The following is a 17,400-nucleotide window of genomic DNA, read 5'->3' as shown; positions in this document are numbered from 1 at the left end:
AAACGTTCGATGAGTTGGTCTGCGTCTCTTCACAATCACACTGGGAGGCTCACCATCGATAGAGAAGGATCTTTCAAGTAGTTTTCACTCTGTTCATAAGACCTGACCGAGACAAATACAGGTGGAAAACGGAGTTTTCCAAACTCTCGGTTGCTCCTCCTTATTCTGTCTTCTGTATTGGTTCTTTAGCTTGCTATTACACTCACTTTTATCACTCTGTTAACTTTATATCTGTAAATTTCCTCTCGTTTCCCGTCGCCATCAATCGTGTTTCGTCTTCTCCTCTTTCTCTTCCACACATACTCGCGCGCATGGTTGAATCACGCAATTTGCCTCGTCTCCTGTCAATCATGTTCAGCTAGGGGAGGAACTATCACTCCTGATTGGCTGATTTCTTCCTAAGGGATATTACACTATTTTGGTTGTTTTTTTCCTTAAAGGGATATTACACTATTTTAATACAATTTTAAAGTAATTTAACCCTGTATTGCCACTGGGTTACATTAAGGATATTCTGCCCAAGCCGTCAAACTGACGTCATCAGAAAAGGAATGCCATTCCAGAGTGGAAGTAAATGTTCAGATTTTGATTAAAGATTACGAAGACTAACAAATTTATTTTTCAGTAGATTAACTTGCACAGATTAATTTAGATCAAGGCTAGCAATGTGCGCTAGTAAAGTAAAGTCAGTTTTGATTTCATGCGGACTTGAAGTTATAATCAAGGTTCGTTTATTTTTTGCATCTACTGGTGTTGGTTCATTCTGCTTCATCATGCCTATTGGACTTCGGCCTACTTGGCTGTTTTGGCCTTCACATTACACAGACTATTGTGGCACTTTGAGTATCTCGTCTTTTTTATGGTCATGCTGATCTGGCTCTATTTTTTATTTTTTGGGGGGTGGGGGGGTGTTTTTTTTTCTTTCCTCTGTGGTTCTGGCAGCTGGATGGAGTTCTATCAATCATGCACAGGAGTCTAGACCAGTGGTTTTCAACCTGTGGGCCGCGGGCCCCATCGTGGGTCGCGATGGGTCTTGCAGGTGGGCCGCCAATAACTGTTAAAATAAATAATAATATTGTTTAATATATGTAAAAATGTCTAAGTCATAACATAATAACATCATTTCATATATATAATTAAATAAGCCCAAGTTTTTTTCTGTTCATTGCCAGTTCATTCTAGGGCTGTGCGATAGAAATCGTCATAAAATCACGATTTGAGCGTGCGTGATTTCTAAATCGCTTTATAGCACGATTTTCCACGGCCCTGACCTCCCGCAGTATGCCATCCGATCTAATCAGAATGCAACGCTCCTAGCGCGAGAACAGAACAGACTGGGAATATGCCTACGTAACTCCAGGTCCACACACACTGTCTGTGATGCGCCTTTTTTCCGAGCCCATGTTAACAGATCAGAGCGTTCACACTGCACGCGGTAAAAGGCTAGAAATAAAAACGTGCGAAAAGAATGAATATCTAGCACATGAGCATAGAGAGAGTTGTGAGTGCACAGGATGCAGTTTGAGCAGATGAGACATGTTTTAAGTGCGCGCACTTTCTCCGGGCAAGAGGAGCGTGTATCTGAGCAAGCGCGTCTGGTTATGGGTTATGTGACAGAGCAAAATAAATCTGCGTGCGTGCTGACAGATTCGCGATCGCGCATTAATTTAATGTGCTTTCGCGTTACATTAATGCGCTCTCGCTGCTGCTTCTGCACTGCATACACATACTGTATACGCACTGCAAACGGATAACCATACAACCAACATAACAAATAACAAAAGCCACAAAACATCTAAAGGGCCCAGGCAGGGCCGGATTAACCATACGGGCAACTGGGCAATTGCCCAGGGGCCCAAGACCTCTAAAGGGCCCAGGGCAGCAAGGGCACGAGCAAAATACTGTATCTGGTAATCTCCCGCTTTAAATTAAACAAACTGTCAACACGGGCTTTTGCACTGCACAGAGAGACGCTGCGCTGCCTATGACTTTGAACGTCAGTTGAGAGCGGTTGAGAGTCAGTCTCATGCGGACTGACCAATGAAGAGAGGGCCTCAAGTTAAGACCCTCTCCTCATTGGTCAGTCCGCATGAGGTGGGTCAAATGTTACGCCGAGCGGGTTACGTCAGGCGTTGCTACAACAGAAAAAAATCTGACATGGAGAAGCTACACAAAAAAAAAAAAAAAAAAAAAACTAGAAGCTAAGTGGGAGCGCGAAGCGGAAATTAAAAAAAGGAAAAGGACATCAGAAACGCAGAAAATGTAAAGTATATACCTAAAATAGGTAATTTCTTCACTCCTGTTAATGTTGCCGACAGTTCTGTTAAGTCCGCTTCCGTCAACGACGAGGACAACTCAGCTAGCCAGGACTTTTCTACACTGCCAGCTTACGTTTACAGCCCGGAGAGCGAAGAGCCAGCAGCAACTTCAAGAAACAACCCAGAGGCAGCGAGTCTGATCGTAGAGGGAAGCGGTGATGGCGGGTCTCCAGTGTCTCCGCCGGCGCCGCCGCCACCTGAGCCGCTTGTCGAGTCTGGGAGCAGCCCCTGCATCTCAACGCCTCTACTCCCTGGGGATCCTGCACTGTGGGGGGCCGTTACGGAGCGGCTCCGGGAAGAAGCGATTTACCGAGGGCCTGCAGCTTTCCAGAACCGGGCCGCCAAGTATCCTGCATCGGTAAGGGAGTCCGGACTTGGAAGTAACAGGACACGCTCCCTCACCAACGATTTGCTTCACTGCCGGCTCCCAAACAATCAAATTGTGCCAAGGGAATGGCTTCTTTACTCGCCATCAACTGGATCAGTTTATTGTTATGCCTGCAAACTCCTGTCATCCCAAAAGCACGCATTTATCATCGGATTCTGTGATTGGAAACATCCAGAGAGGGTTAGTGATCACGAAAAGAGTGCAGAACATAGACAAAACATGCTGTCTTTATTGCACAGATCTAAATATGCATGCAGAGTGGACGCTTCTCTTGCCCGACAGTGTGAGTCAGAACAGCAGTACTGGAAAGAAGTCCTCAGACGTGTGGTGGCTGTTATTAAATTTTTGGGAGCGAGAGGACTGCCATTTCGAGGCGACAACGAACTGCTGGGCTCTGCGCACAATGGGAACTATTTGGGACTGCTTGAATTGATAGCGGAGTTTGACCCCTTTTTAAAGGAGCATCTCGAGAAACATGGCAATAAGGGTAGAGGTAAGCCATCTTACCTGTCATCAACTGTGTGCGAAGAATTTATTTCTTTAATGGGTGAAAAAACTAAGCAAGTGATTGCAGAGGAAATCAAACATGCAAAATATTTCTCTGTAATCGTTGATTCAACACCAGATTTAGCACATGTAGATCAGCTAACATTTGTTTTTCGTTTTGTCAGTGCAGATGGCAGAGTAGTGGAAAGATTCCTCGGGTTTGAGCCCATCCACAGCCACACAGGTGTCAGCCTAGCTGAATCTGTGATTGAAATGGTGCGTCGCTTGGGGTTAGACTTGTTAGACTGTCGTGGCCAAAGTTACGATAATGCTAGCAACATGGCTGGCAAATACAGCGGGCTCCAGGCGCACTTGAAAAAAACAAAACCCGCTCATTCATTATACACCGTGTGCTGCCCATTCTCTGAACCTCGTAGGTGTTAACTGCGTTGATAATTGCTGTGAGGAGGTTAACTCTTTTTTTGAACTGCTGCAGTCTATGTATAGATTTTGTAGTGCATCAACACATCGCTGGAATACAGTTTTCAATAACAGCGAACATAACATTAAATACACTTTTAAATCCCTCAGCACCACCCGATGGAATTGCAGAGCAGACTCCACAAAAGCTCTCAAAGAAAATTACGGGGCAATTAGAGATATATTAGCCAAAATATCTTTAGACTGTGATGAGAAAACACAAACTAAACTCGAAGCTGCTGCATTGGTCGCAAAACTTGATAAACTGGAGACGGTAATAATGACTATGCTGTGGGGACCGGGTACTGCATAGATTTAAGGCAACAAGTGACCAGCTCCAAAAAAGTGATATGGATTTAGCTACTGCTCTTGGCCTTTTGCGCTCACTGCTTTCATATGTTGGCACTCTACGAGAACAGTTTTCAGAGCTCGAAGAATCAGCACGCGCGGTCAGTGTGACACAAAACTACCAGTTTGACACTAAACGTGTGAGAAAAAAAAAGAGATTTGCAGATGAGTCTGCTGATGACAGCAAAGCAGATTTTAATGACAGCAGTCAGAAATTTAAAGTTGAAACATATTACGTCATCATTGACAGACTTTGTTCATGCCTATCCAAGCGCATAGAAGCCTACACACATGTGTGTGACCTCTTTGGGGTTTTATTTGAGAGGGACTGTGATGATTGTGATGTGCGTGTAAGAGCTGCTAAGCTGAGCTCCACTTATCCAACAGATCTGGATAGTTCCTTGTCAGATGAACTTATTCAGTTCAAGCACTTTGTGCAGCATGAGACTTCACCTGTACAGCTGCTGCAAGCTCTTGACAGACATGGACTTAAGACAACATTTCCCAATGTTTATGTTGCACTAAGACTGTTTTTAACCTTACCTGTGTCTAACTGTGAGGGCGAGAGGTCATTTTCTGTTTTGAAACGGGTTAAAAATGAGCTGAGGACCACAATGTCACAGACACGGCTCTCTGCACTTTCTCTCTTAGCCATTGAACATGAACTTGTAAGTGGCCTTGATTTTGAAGATATTATACATCAGTTTGCACAGTCAAAGTCCAGAAAAAAGCCAGTATAAGATGCCGAATGAAAGCAAACATGCACTTCCTCATTATTTAGGATTAAAATTGTGTGTTTTGCCAGGTTTTGTAGTATTTATTTTTATCTTGTCTTCTAGAGAGAAATTGTGTCACAGACACGGCTCTGCACTTTCTATTTTAGCTATTGGACACGAACTTGTTAGTGGCCTTGATTTTGAAGATGTTATACACCAGTTTGCACAGTCAAAGTCCAAAAAAAAGCCATTGTAAGATGTGTTTGCCAAATGAAGGCATTTCAAATTCAAACATGCACTTCGTCATTATTTAGGACTAAAATTGTGTTTTGCCAGATTATGTAGCATTTATTTCTGTCTTGTCTTCTTCAGAGAAATTGACAGATTTCTAAATGTTTATGTAGCACTAAAATGTTTAACTGGTTAATTGTGCTGTGATATGTTGTTGTTCTATTTTAAAACAAGTTAAAATGAGCTTAGGATAAAAATGTTTATGAGCAGATAATAGTGATACTGCATTTTATTTATTTAATTTTTCCTTGAGGTGCCAGCTTCATTAAAATGCTGTAAATTGTTGTGGAGGGATAACTGGCAGATTTCAAATTGTTGTGTTGGACTAATAACTTGATTGCCTTGTTGAATTCTGAGGGAAACAGGGTCACCCTGTCAGGGTGATTTCTGCTTAAAATGAGCTGAGGACCAAAATGTTTCTTGATGTGTTGTCTGTGGTCTTCTGTTATAGCTCTATCAATTCAGTACATTTCTATTGGGAATAAATGTTGTTAAATAAACAATGGTTTGAAAGTGGTTGCTTATTTATTCATTTTTGTGAAAATGGAGGATATTTCCCTCCCTATCAATGTAGTGGGTCAATTTTACCAGATTATACAGATGCTGATGTGTTTTGTTTTCATAGCATCATATGTGAGTGAATGTCTTTGATAGGGGACATAGTAGTGCATTTGTAGTTCTTTGAGCATTTAAATATTTGTAAATCAAAATACACCTGATGACAGTTAGAATTTGAAGTATTGAGTATATTTACTGTATATTACAGTAATATATTCTGTATATGACCATATTATGGTGATCCTGGGGTCGTGATGATGGGGCCCTTCAATATTGTTGCCCAGGGTACAACAAAGTGTTAATCTGGCCCTGCTTATAGAGCATTAATATACAAGTTTAATCATTTAATTTCAGTGTGTGTTGTGTGTCTGTGAGCCTATTCTCCATTTTGGATGTGTTTAACTGTCAGCCATACATCCAGGTTGGCCACGACCACCTCAAAGGCCTTAAAGCGCTTGAACCCCGGTAATTGCTGCTTGCAGCTATATTTATTATTATTATTAGGGGTTCAAGCACGCAGTGCTGAAACCCTATTGTAATTGTTAGGATTTTTATTATTATTATTATTATTATTATTATTATTATTATTCTTCCGCCTTAAAACTGAACGGGCAGCCCAAACCGTAAGGCCTAGAGGTAGTAGTCTTGCTCGCTACTCAGGCGCAAAGAACCGGCCCAATCGGCCTAACGGGGGCGCTACAGCGCAAAATACAAAAATTTCAGACATTTTTGGCTGTAGCTCGTAAACCGTTTGTCGTAGACTCAAAAACATGGCATCATTGCAATCCTTGGGTTAGCCCAAAAAAAATTGCTCTGCTGGTTTTTTCGCTCTACGGCGCATCGTTTTCTCGCAAAATCGAGTTATATCTGAAACCTACTTTTGCGAACTAGTCCTAGGTTTTTCACCCGATCAGAACCAAACCACTGCAGAAATATTCTCTGGACACTCAATATCAATAATTATCAAAAAAAAGTTGAAATTTTGATTCTTACGCGAAACAGTACGCCAAAAAGCATCTATGCTAACGTTAGCCAAATGTTATTTTAGCTATAACTCTTGAACGGAATGATATATCTTCATCAAACTCGGTACACATTTGTATAAGCTCAATCTTTGGTCAAATAAAAAAAATTGCGCACCTCTGCCACTTGGGGGCGTTATAAGACAGAAAAAACACACATAAATAGCTATAACTAGGCAACGGTTGGTCCGATCGACTTGAAAATTGGTATGCAGTTTCTTTGTCTGAAGGGGCAATATTGTCTATGAGGACATTCGCGTATCTCTCAAAAAACATGGCCGCCATTGGCCAATGAAATTTAAGCAACTATTAGACAAGGTTAACGGAGGTTGATCGGAACGAAACTTGGTGGGCATGTTCGTCTCATGGCCCGAAAGGTCTGTAAGAATTTTGAAAGATATCGGCCACTAGTTGGCGCTAACGAGTTTTTTGGCTCTGTAATCACTAGGTGTTTCACATATCCATGCAATATGGATATCATTTGAAAGATCTTCTCATAATGCACAACTTTGCCTCAAGAACCATTACTGTCAGTCAAATCGTTCATTAATTATTCATAATTATGTTAAAAAACATACTTTTGCAAACTAGTCCTAGGTTTTTCGCCCGATCGGAACCAAACTACTGCAGTAATATTCTGTGGACTGTCTAGATCAATAATTATCAAAAAAAAATTTGAATTTTGTCCTTTGGTTAGCTATAACTGGGTAATTTTTAAAAGGGGCGTGGCCAAATATACCCAATAGCCTATAAAACCTAAATGAAAACTCAAAACTTTATGAAACTTGGTGGAAACATGTAGCAGATGACTCTTAACAAGCATACAAAGATTCATGGAGATCGGACCATAGGTGGCGCTATAACAGTTAAGAGGGCATCAAAAAAAACACAAGATTTCTACAGAAAATGACCTCAAATTCTAGAAACATGTTCATATATTCACACAAACACTAGATCTTCATATCTTAAAATAGATCTCCTCATTATGAACAACTTTGCCTCTGGGCCTAATGCTGTCAATCAAATCGTTCATTAAATATTCACAAATAAGTTAAAAACTTACTTTTGCAAACTAGTCCTAGGTTTTTCGCTTAATCGCGATCAAACCACTACAGAACGATTCTCGGGACTCTCCAGATCAATAATTATCAAAAAAAAATTAGAATTTTGTACTTTGGTTAGCTATAACAGCTTAATTTTGAAAAGAGGCGTGGCCAAAATATCCAAAAGCCTATTAAACCTAAATGAAAACTCAAAAACTTTACGAAACTTGGTGAAAACATATGTCAGATGACTCTGAACAAGCATGCAAAGTTTCATGGAAATCAAACCATAGGTGGCGCTATCACAGTAGAAAAGGCCTCAAAAACAAAAGATTTATATGGTAAAATGGCCTCAAATTGGTTGAAAATGCTCATATATTCACACAAACACTAGATCTTCATATCATATGATAGATGTCCTCATTCTGAACAACTTTGCCTCTGGGACCAATGTTGTCAATGAAGCTGTTAATTAAATATTGAAGATTATTTTAAAAAGTTACTTTGGCAAACTAATCCAAGGCTTTAAGCTGAAAATCAATAAAACCACTGAAGTACAATTCTCTAGACTCTGAAGGTCAATAATTATCAAAAACATGTTGAACAATTGAATTTGGACAACTATAAACCAGTAATTTTTTAATATGTTCTTTTCATAGTGTACACAAAGGCCTATTAATACAAACAGAAAGCCCACAAATTATCAAAACTGTGTAAAAAATAATGCATAATTTCATTCTAAACAAGCATGCAAAATTTAAGAAAGATTGGGCAAAAAAATAACTCTATAACAGTTATGTTTAAAAACACAGTGTTGTTTGAGTAAATGCATTTTATAACCACTAGATGGCAGCGGAAGACCACTAATGGTCTCATTCAGCTAAGTTAAACAGTACTGTTCAAAGGTTTCATGAATTCATGCCAAAACATTAATAAATTAACTGTTATAACATTTTAAATCACATTGAGTCAACGTTTTCCATTTTGTTAATACAGATATATCAGTTTTTACAATTTGACCACATTATGATTACAGTTTAACCTGAAAATGACATCTAAACTCTTAAAAAAAGAAGACTTGCAATAAGTTTATTGTCACCTATCACTTATTTCAAATACCTATATCTGCAACAATATGTGTGTGTGTGCATGTATGTGTGTCTTTGTCTTTGTATATGTGTGTGTGTGTGTGTGCATATGCTTATAGAGTATTAATATATTAGTCTAATAATTTACTTTCAGTGTGTGTGTGTGTCTGTCTGTTAGCCTGTTCTCCATTTTGGATGTGTTTAACTGTCATCCATACCATACATCCAGGTTGGCCAAGACCACCTCAGAGGCCTTAAATGTGCTTGAACCCCGGTAATCGCTGCTTGCAGCTTTAATTATTATTATTATTATTATTCTTCCGCCTTAAAACTGAACGGGCAGCCCAAACCGTAAGGCCTAGAGAGCTGAAACTTGGTCAAAAGGTAGTAGTCTTGCTCGCTACTCAGGCGCAAAGAACCGGCCCAATCGGCCTAACGGGGGCGCTACAGCGCAAAATACAAAAATTTCAGACATTTTTGGCCCGCAGTCGTAAACCGTTTGACGTAGACTCAAAAAAATTACATCGTTGTAATCCTTGGGTCAGTCCGAACAAAAGTGGAGTCCGAAATTTTTGCTCTACGACGCACGGTTTTTCCGCAAAATTGTGTTATATCCGAAACCTACTTTTGCGAACTAGTCCTAGGTTTTTCACCTGATCCAAACCAAACCACTGCAGAAATATTCTCTGTACACTGAATATCAATAATTATCAAAAAAATGTAGAAATTTCAATTTCCGCGCGAAACAGTATACCAAAAAGCGTCTATGCTAACGTTAGCCAAATGTTATTTTAGCTGTAACTCTTGAATGCAATGAGATATCTTCACCAAACTTGGTACACATGTTTATAAGCTCAATCTTTGGTCAAATAAAAAAAAATCGCGCATCTCTGCCACTTGAGGGCGCTATAAAATAGAAAAAACACATAAATGACTATAACTTGGCAACCATTCGTCTGATCGACTTGAAACTTGGTATGCAGTGTCTTTGTCTGAAGGGGCACAAGTGTCTATGAGGACATTTGCATATCTCAAAAAACATGGCCGCCATTGGCCAAACAAATTTAAGCACCTATTAAACAAGGTTAACAGAGGTTAATCGGAACGAAACTCAGTGGGCATGTTCGACTCATGGCCCTAAAGGTCTGTAAGAATTTTTAAAGAAATCGGCCACTAGTTGGCGCTAACGAGTTTTTGGGCTCAGTAATCACGTGGTGTTACACAGATTCACACAATATGCATATCATTTGATAGATCTCCTCATAATGCACAACTTTGCCTCAAGAACCATTGCTGTCAGTCAAATCGTTCATTAATTATTCACAAATATGTTAAAAACCTGCTTTTGCGAACTAGTCCTAGGTTTTTCGCCCAATCAGAACCAAACCACTGCAGTAATATTCTCTGGACTCTCTAGATCAATAATTATCAAAAAAAAAATTGAATTTTGTCCTTTGGTTAGTTATAACTGGGTAATTTTTAAAAGGGGCGTGGCCAAATATACCCAATAGCCTATAAAACCTAAATGAAAACTCAAAACTTTATGAAACTTGGTGAAAACATGTAGCAGATGACTCTTAACAAGCATACAAAGATTCATGGAGATCGGACCATAGGTGGCGCTATAACAGTTAAGAGGGCATCAAAAAACACAAGATTTCTACAGAAAATGACCTGAAATTGTAGAACATGTTCATATATTCACACAAACACGAGATCTTCATATCTTAAAATAGATCTCCTCATTATGAACAACTTTTCCTCTGGGCCTAATGCTGTCAATCAAATCGTTCATTAAATATTCACAAATAAGTTAAAAACTTACTTTTGCAAACTTGTCCTAGGTTTTTCTCTTAATCTCGATCAAACCACTACAGAACGATTCTCGGGACTCTCTAGATCAATAATTATCAAAAAAATGTCGAATTTTGTATTTTGGTTAGCTATAACAGCTTAATTTAGAAAAGGGGCGTGGCCAAAATACCCAAAAGCCTATAAAACCTAAATGAAAACTCAAAACTTTACGAAACGTGGTGAAAACATGTGTCAGATGACTCTGAACAAGCATGCAAAGTTTCATGGAAATCAAACCATAGGTGGCGCTATCACAGTAGAAAAAGGCCTCAAAAACAAAAGATTTATATGGTAAATGGCCTCAAATTGGTTGAAAATGCTCATATATTCACACAAACACTAGATCTTCATATCATATGATAGATGTCCTCATTCTGAACAAATTTGCCTCTGGGACCAATGTTGTCAATAAAGCTGTTAATTAAATATTCAAGATTATTTTAAAAAGTTATTTTGGCAAACTAATCCAAGGCTTTAAGCTGAAAATCAATAAAACCCACGAAGTACAATTCTCTAGACTCTGAAGGTCAATAATTATCAAAAACATGTTGAACAATTGCATTTGGACAACTATAAACCAGTAATTTTTTAAATATGTTCTTTTCATAGTGTACACAAAGGCCTATTAATACAAACAGAAAGCCCACAAATTATCAAAACTGTGTAAAAATAATGCATAATTTCATTCAAAACAAGCATGCAAAATTTAAGAAAGATTGGGCAAAAAAATAACACTATAACAGTTATGTTTAAAAACACAGTGTTGTTTGAGTAAATGCATTTTATAACCACTAGATGGCAGCGGAAGACCACTAATGGTCTCATTCAGCTAAGATAAACAGTACTGTTCAAAGGTTTCATGAATTAATGCCAAAACATTAATAAATTAACTGTTATAACATTTTAAATCTCATTGAGTCAACGTTTTCCATTTTGTTCATACAGAAATATCAGTTTTTACAATTTTGTCAGATTATGATTAGAGTGAAACCTGAAAATGACATCTAAACTCTTAAAAAGAGAAGACTTGCAATAAGTTTATTGTCACCTATCACTTATTTCAAATACCTATATCTGCAACAAAATGTGTGTGCATGTATGTGTGTCTTTGTCTTTGTATATATGTGTGTGTGTGTGCATATGCTTATAGAGTATTAATATATTAGTCTAATAATTTACTTTCAGTGTGTGTGTCTGTCTGTTAGCCTGTTCTCCATTTTTGATGTGTTTAACTGTCATCCATACATCCAGGTTGGCCGAGACCACCTCAGAGGCCTTAATGTGCTTGAACCCCGGTAATCGCTGCTTGCAGCTTTAATTTATTTTTATTTTCTCTGCACCAGACTGCGCCGATGTCTTTTCCCTGATATAGTCTAGTTGTCCATTAATTATGATGATCATTTGTATTCAGCCTCAAACATGATGTGAGAGCGAGCGCAGATGCGGTAAAGGAGCATCACGTCTGCTTACTGTGTTCATCATAAAATGCATTTATATATAATGATATAATGTACATTGTGGAAAAACTGGAATAATTTGTAAAAAAAAAAATATCTTGAATGACAATTCTTGAGTGGCAAAAGTTATTCTATTTTTCATCATTCCTGAAAAAAAAAAACTGATTTCGGTCCGAAGGACAGCGTCACCTGAATTCACAAATCATGGAGAATGATATTCAGTATAATTTAGCTCGTCTAGTGTGAGTCCACTGTTTTTACAGCTCGACTTCATCTCAAACTCCACCCTCTTATGACACTAACCAATAGGAGACTGACTTATTTTCCATCTTTCTCAAACTGACGCTCTTCTCTGATAATAAGCAAAATGGATCAGCAGTCAGCGGAGAAGGAAGAGATACACTTTCATTAAGGATTTTTGAGACGTTTTTATTTGAACAGAATTTTTCTTTTTAAAACCATTAGTCAGAAAGAGAAAGTAAAGGTTAGATTGCTGAAGCTCAAACACTGAAAATGGATTCTTTTAAAGAAGAGCTTTCTTGTCCTGTGTGTCATGAAATCTTCAAGTCTCCTGTTCTTTTATCATGTGGTCACAGTGTCTGTAAAGAGTGTCTTCAACAGTTCTGGAGAATCAAGGGAACTCAGGAGTGTCCTGTCTGCAGGAGAAGATCCTCAAGAGATGATCCTCCATGTAATGGTGTTTTAAAAAACCTGTGTGAGTCGTTCCTGAATGAGAGAAAAGAGAGCCGTTCATCAGAGTCTGAGGAGCTCTGCAGTTTACACAGTGAGGAACTCAAACTCTTCTGTCTGGAGGACAAACAGCCGGTGTGTTTAGTGTGCAGAGATTCACAACAACACGACAATCACACATTCAGACCCATCAGTGAAGTGGCTTCTTCATGTAAGGTATGACGAATTTACTTTAGTTTGATAAATAAATAGTCATAAACACAGAAATTGTTGCATATGTGCTTTGAAAAAATATTTGCCTCATTTTTTTGTGTGTATGTGTGTGTGTGTGTGTGTGTGTGTGTGTGTGTACATCTCATTTACTCCTGTGCTATGAATCTTTGTCTTGTTGCGTAATCCAGTTGTGCTTGAGCTTCAATTTACAGACGGAAGATCGCTACTGTTTGTTACTGTCAGTTGTCTCCATTTGGAGATAATGGCTCTTGCTGTGGTTCTTTAGAGTCCAAGAGCATTTGAAATAGCTTTGTAACCCTTCCCAGACTGATGAATTTTAATCACCTTCATCCTCATTATTTCTGGAGTTTCTTTGGCATAATAACTTTTTTTTTTATTTAATTTGTCTTTTTACAAACTGTATTTTGTGTTTACTCAGATTGACTTTGTTTTATGTTAGGTTTTAATTTTTGACAAAAGAAATCAGGATGGGACAAATCATTTTTTCACAGCACTATGTATAGTATTCCGTTCTCCTCTACTATTATCTGTTTATATATATATATATATATATATATTATATATATATATATATATATATATATATATATATATTTCTTTTCTTCAATTGTAGGAGGAGGTGAATACAACACTAAAGTCGTTACATGAGAAAGGTAAAAACAAAGAAAAAATGAAAGGAGATTTTGAGAAAACAGTTCAACACATCAAGGTGAGAAAACAGAATCAAGAGTCATTTTTATTACAGCTGTCGGATCACTACATAATTATGATTTGTTATATTTATTATAATGGATTCCAGTTTATTATTTATGTAAATGACAAGCAGCAATCTGCCTCTGAATCTGTAATATGACGGCATTTGGGTTTATCTCTGATCTCAGAATATTTCTCGATTGAGATGACTGAAGTGAATGTGGTTTGATTTCAGTCTCAAGCTGATCAAACAGAGCATCAGATTAAACAGCAGTTTGAGAAGCTTCATCAGTTTCTCAGAGACGAAGAAGAAGCTACAATCACTCCATTGAGGGAGGAAGAGGAGCAGAAGAAGAAGATGATGGAGGAAAAGCTGGAGGAGATCAATACAGACATCTCAGCTCTTTCATACACAATCAAAGACACGGAGGAGATGATGAAAGACAGTGATGTCTGCTTTCTGAAGGTCTGATTTCAGATCATCCATGGATTGATTGATTGATTGATTAAGTTGTTGATGATGAACTGTGTGTTTGTTCTGCAGAAGTTTCCAGTCTCAATAGAAAGGTGAGTGATCTGCTGCTGTCTCTGCTCTCTCTGCTTCTGATCCAAATCCACTGCAGTTCTGATCCTGAATGTTCTTCCAGAGTCCAGATCTCATCACAGCCGGATCCACAGACTCCTTCTGAACCTCTGATTCATGTACCGTGTTACTTTGACAACCTGCCCTTCAGAGTCTGGAAGAAGATGCAGGACATCGTCCAGAACAGTGAGTCTAGAGAAGATCTGAGCTCTTATACATAAAGTTTATAATGACACAAAACTACTAGATTTTTTTCAGTTGGTCGTAAGCAGTGGTGTAGTGGAGGGTATACGCAGGTATATGGCGTACACCTACTTCTTTATTAGTCAGCTTTGCGTATACCCACTTCAAAATCCCCTCTGATGCGCATCATTCGTTAGTGTCCTGCATTAGGCAAAATCACCGGCATAACTCTTGTGCACAGTTTGCATGTTGCTTGCTTGTGTTGCTTGGCCCCTCACACATAATATACATAATATATTATGGTTTTACATTTATGAGACGCTTTTATCCAAAGCGACTTACAGTGCATTCAGGCTAACATTTTTTCATGTGTTCATGTGTTCCCTGGGAAAATTAAGAGCAACTTTATTATGTATATATACAGTAATATACAATATATAATATACAACATTATTATTATGTGATTATGTGTATTATGTGTATTAATACACATAATTAATATATTATGTATATTATGTGTGAGGGGCCAAGCAACACAAGCAAGCAACATGCAAACTGTGCACAAGAGTTTGGCCGGTGAACGTCAGTCAATTCACTATAGAGAAAGTGGAAGTAAAAAAACTGATGGAGTTTTCTAATGCTGCATTAACGGCGCATATTCTCTGAGACGAAACTACTCCAGCATATGCTGATAACGGTATATAACTGTCTTAAATTATTCCCTTTCTCCTTTGGCCCATATAGTGAAAAACATGAGAAGAAAATCGGTGCACGAAATAAAGTTGCTCTTAATTTTCATTGATGACTGCAGTGTTAACAGTTTTAATAATAGGTCTATAATTTATTTATTTTTACTTTTTAAAAACATTTTCAATGAGGACAGCTTGTCATGCGGTCACGGTGTGCCCTGCGTGCCTGTCCGCTATGCAAAATAGTTGTATGAATTGTCGGCACTTTATCTATCGTAACGTTAAAAAAAAAAAAAAAAAAAAATGGTTAGATTTTACCATGTTTTCCTGTCAGCTGGCATTGAGAGTGACTGGCACTTGAAAATCAGAAGAAAATAAAAAAATACTAAATAGATATGTGTCAAAATAAATAAATAAATAAATACCAATAAAACAAAATAATGAAAAAAAAATCCCTACTTTCTCACTTTTCTATGTGCGTTCATAAATTGTATTAATTTGTAGGCCTAAGGCTCATTTTTGACAGTTAGCATTAGAAGTTATATTACTAATAATAGTGGCATATGAGAAGTTTAATACCACAGATTTTTTTTTTTTAAATGTGCCTTTTTCGAAGCTGCTGTATACAAAAATGGTTTGCGGCACGATGTATGTTAAAATACACAGTGTATACACTCACTAAACAAAGAGTGACAGCTTTTTTAGTGGTAATGAGCACTCTTTGCAAGCTTTCTAGTCTATGATCCAGTTAAAATGTAGAACTTGTTTTTCAGCCACACACACGTTTGCAAAGTTTCGGGAATGACATCTGCATATTTATGTGGGATTCACTCACTAAGTATAAATCACCCACACAAATATTACAAAAACAATAGACGGGATGTGAAATTGGGCATTAAGGCTAGAGCACCCGCACTAATTTTAGAAGCACCCAGTGATTATTTCTGGAACCTGGTTAATACGTTTTTATTGCAAAACTAAACAACAAAATACAAATGCACTTAATAAAACAATTGAATAAATGCATATTTATAAGTTAAGCACTTAACTAAAATAAGTAGGCTATTAAAAAAATAAATAACTAGAGAAGGCTGACTACAATCAGCTTGCTTCCATTTAATGAGATAAGCCTACTCCTCATCTGAATTAGAAAAAAAGCGCTTATAGTCTTCAGTGATGCAAGAACGTTTGAGCATACACGTAATCTCTGAGCAAAAGCAGAGCCAATTCATAGAAGAACAATGTATATTTAAAAGCACACATCCAGTTTTGTGTGACTGAAGGAAATCCACTTGCGAGTGGAGATTAGTGCTCGCGCATTACATGGATCACGTAACATTATACATATTGGTGGGGGGTGGGGGGGGGGGGGGGGGGGCAAAAGTGGAAAGACTTCAGGAGTGTCGAAGTCGTCATCGAATTGGTTGAATTGTACAGGATTTCCGGGAGACATGTGTGTCGCGTTCTTTAACGTTCTGTCCGGAAACAAAGATACTGGCTATGTTTACATGCACACTTTCTGGTTCAGTCGGACTGAATTCATTACGATTGATGAATCTGACTCAAATAGTGAAAGTGAAAAGTGAAAGTGACAGATAATATCGAGTTTCTCACTGTTTGCACATAATAACCACTCTCCTACACGGTTTCTTTATTTGTTATTAACAGCAGAATTAACATTTACTCGTTTATGGATAAATATACATATAAACCGCTGTGCTGTGCTGCTCATATTTTTCACACCAAAAAAAAAAAAAAAAAAAATCCCTCCCCGCCTCCAAACCGGGTTGCCTGTGGATGAGTATCCAAAACAAAGTTGTCCTGTTCTACTTCACAGTTGCCGAGTGAAAGGAGAGTTTTACAATGACAGGACACGCATTTATACATCACTTTATTCAAAAGGAAGAGCCGCTCGTTCCGTGCGTCATAAGTCATTACATTATTTCTTTTGCACATGCGCAGTCCTTTCAGTTTCGTGGTTCAATCCGACCGAGTGTTTACATGCACCCTCATCGTAATAGAAGAGGAATAAACCACGCCCTTCAATCTGATCAAAATTAAAATTAATTTAATTACTAGTAGTCGTTCATTTAAGTAATTATTGAACTAATCGCATGTTTATATTAAATTAACACAGACAGTCTAATCCATATGAGCCTTAATATATTCCGCGCTCAAGCACACGCATTAAGTTTGCAAAAGCACAGGCAGAAGTAGCCAATAATTGTGAAAAAGGAGACATTTAATTTATTTATTAATTTATTAATGTTTTCTTGTCG

General features: G+C 38.0%; 1 protein-coding gene and 1 pseudogene across 1 annotated transcript; both read left to right on the top strand.

The window, feature by feature from the left end:
- The first annotated feature begins 2,040 nt into the window (after nt 1-2,040).
- LOC122134194 lies at nt 2,041-5,338 on the top strand (annotated as a pseudogene).
- Nucleotides 5,339-12,428: 7,090 nt separating this feature from the next.
- LOC109076779 (E3 ubiquitin-protein ligase TRIM35-like) lies at nt 12,429-14,470 on the top strand. Its single transcript, XM_042715570.1, has 5 exons — nt 12,429-12,955; nt 13,587-13,682; nt 13,902-14,132; nt 14,211-14,233; nt 14,314-14,470. The coding sequence occupies exons 1-5, from the start codon at nt 12,563-12,565 to the stop codon at nt 14,468-14,470; spliced, it is 900 nt and encodes a 299-aa protein (XP_042571504.1). The 5' UTR covers nt 12,429-12,562.
- Nucleotides 14,471-17,400: the final 2,930 nt, after the last annotated feature.

Source organism: Cyprinus carpio, chromosome A3, assembly GCF_018340385.1.
Source record: "Cyprinus carpio isolate SPL01 chromosome A3, ASM1834038v1, whole genome shotgun sequence".
In the NCBI taxonomy this organism is placed as follows: domain Eukaryota; kingdom Metazoa; phylum Chordata; class Actinopteri; order Cypriniformes; family Cyprinidae; genus Cyprinus; species Cyprinus carpio.
Note: the sequence above shows the minus strand (reverse complement) of the source record. Positions and strands in the feature narration are given on the sequence as shown.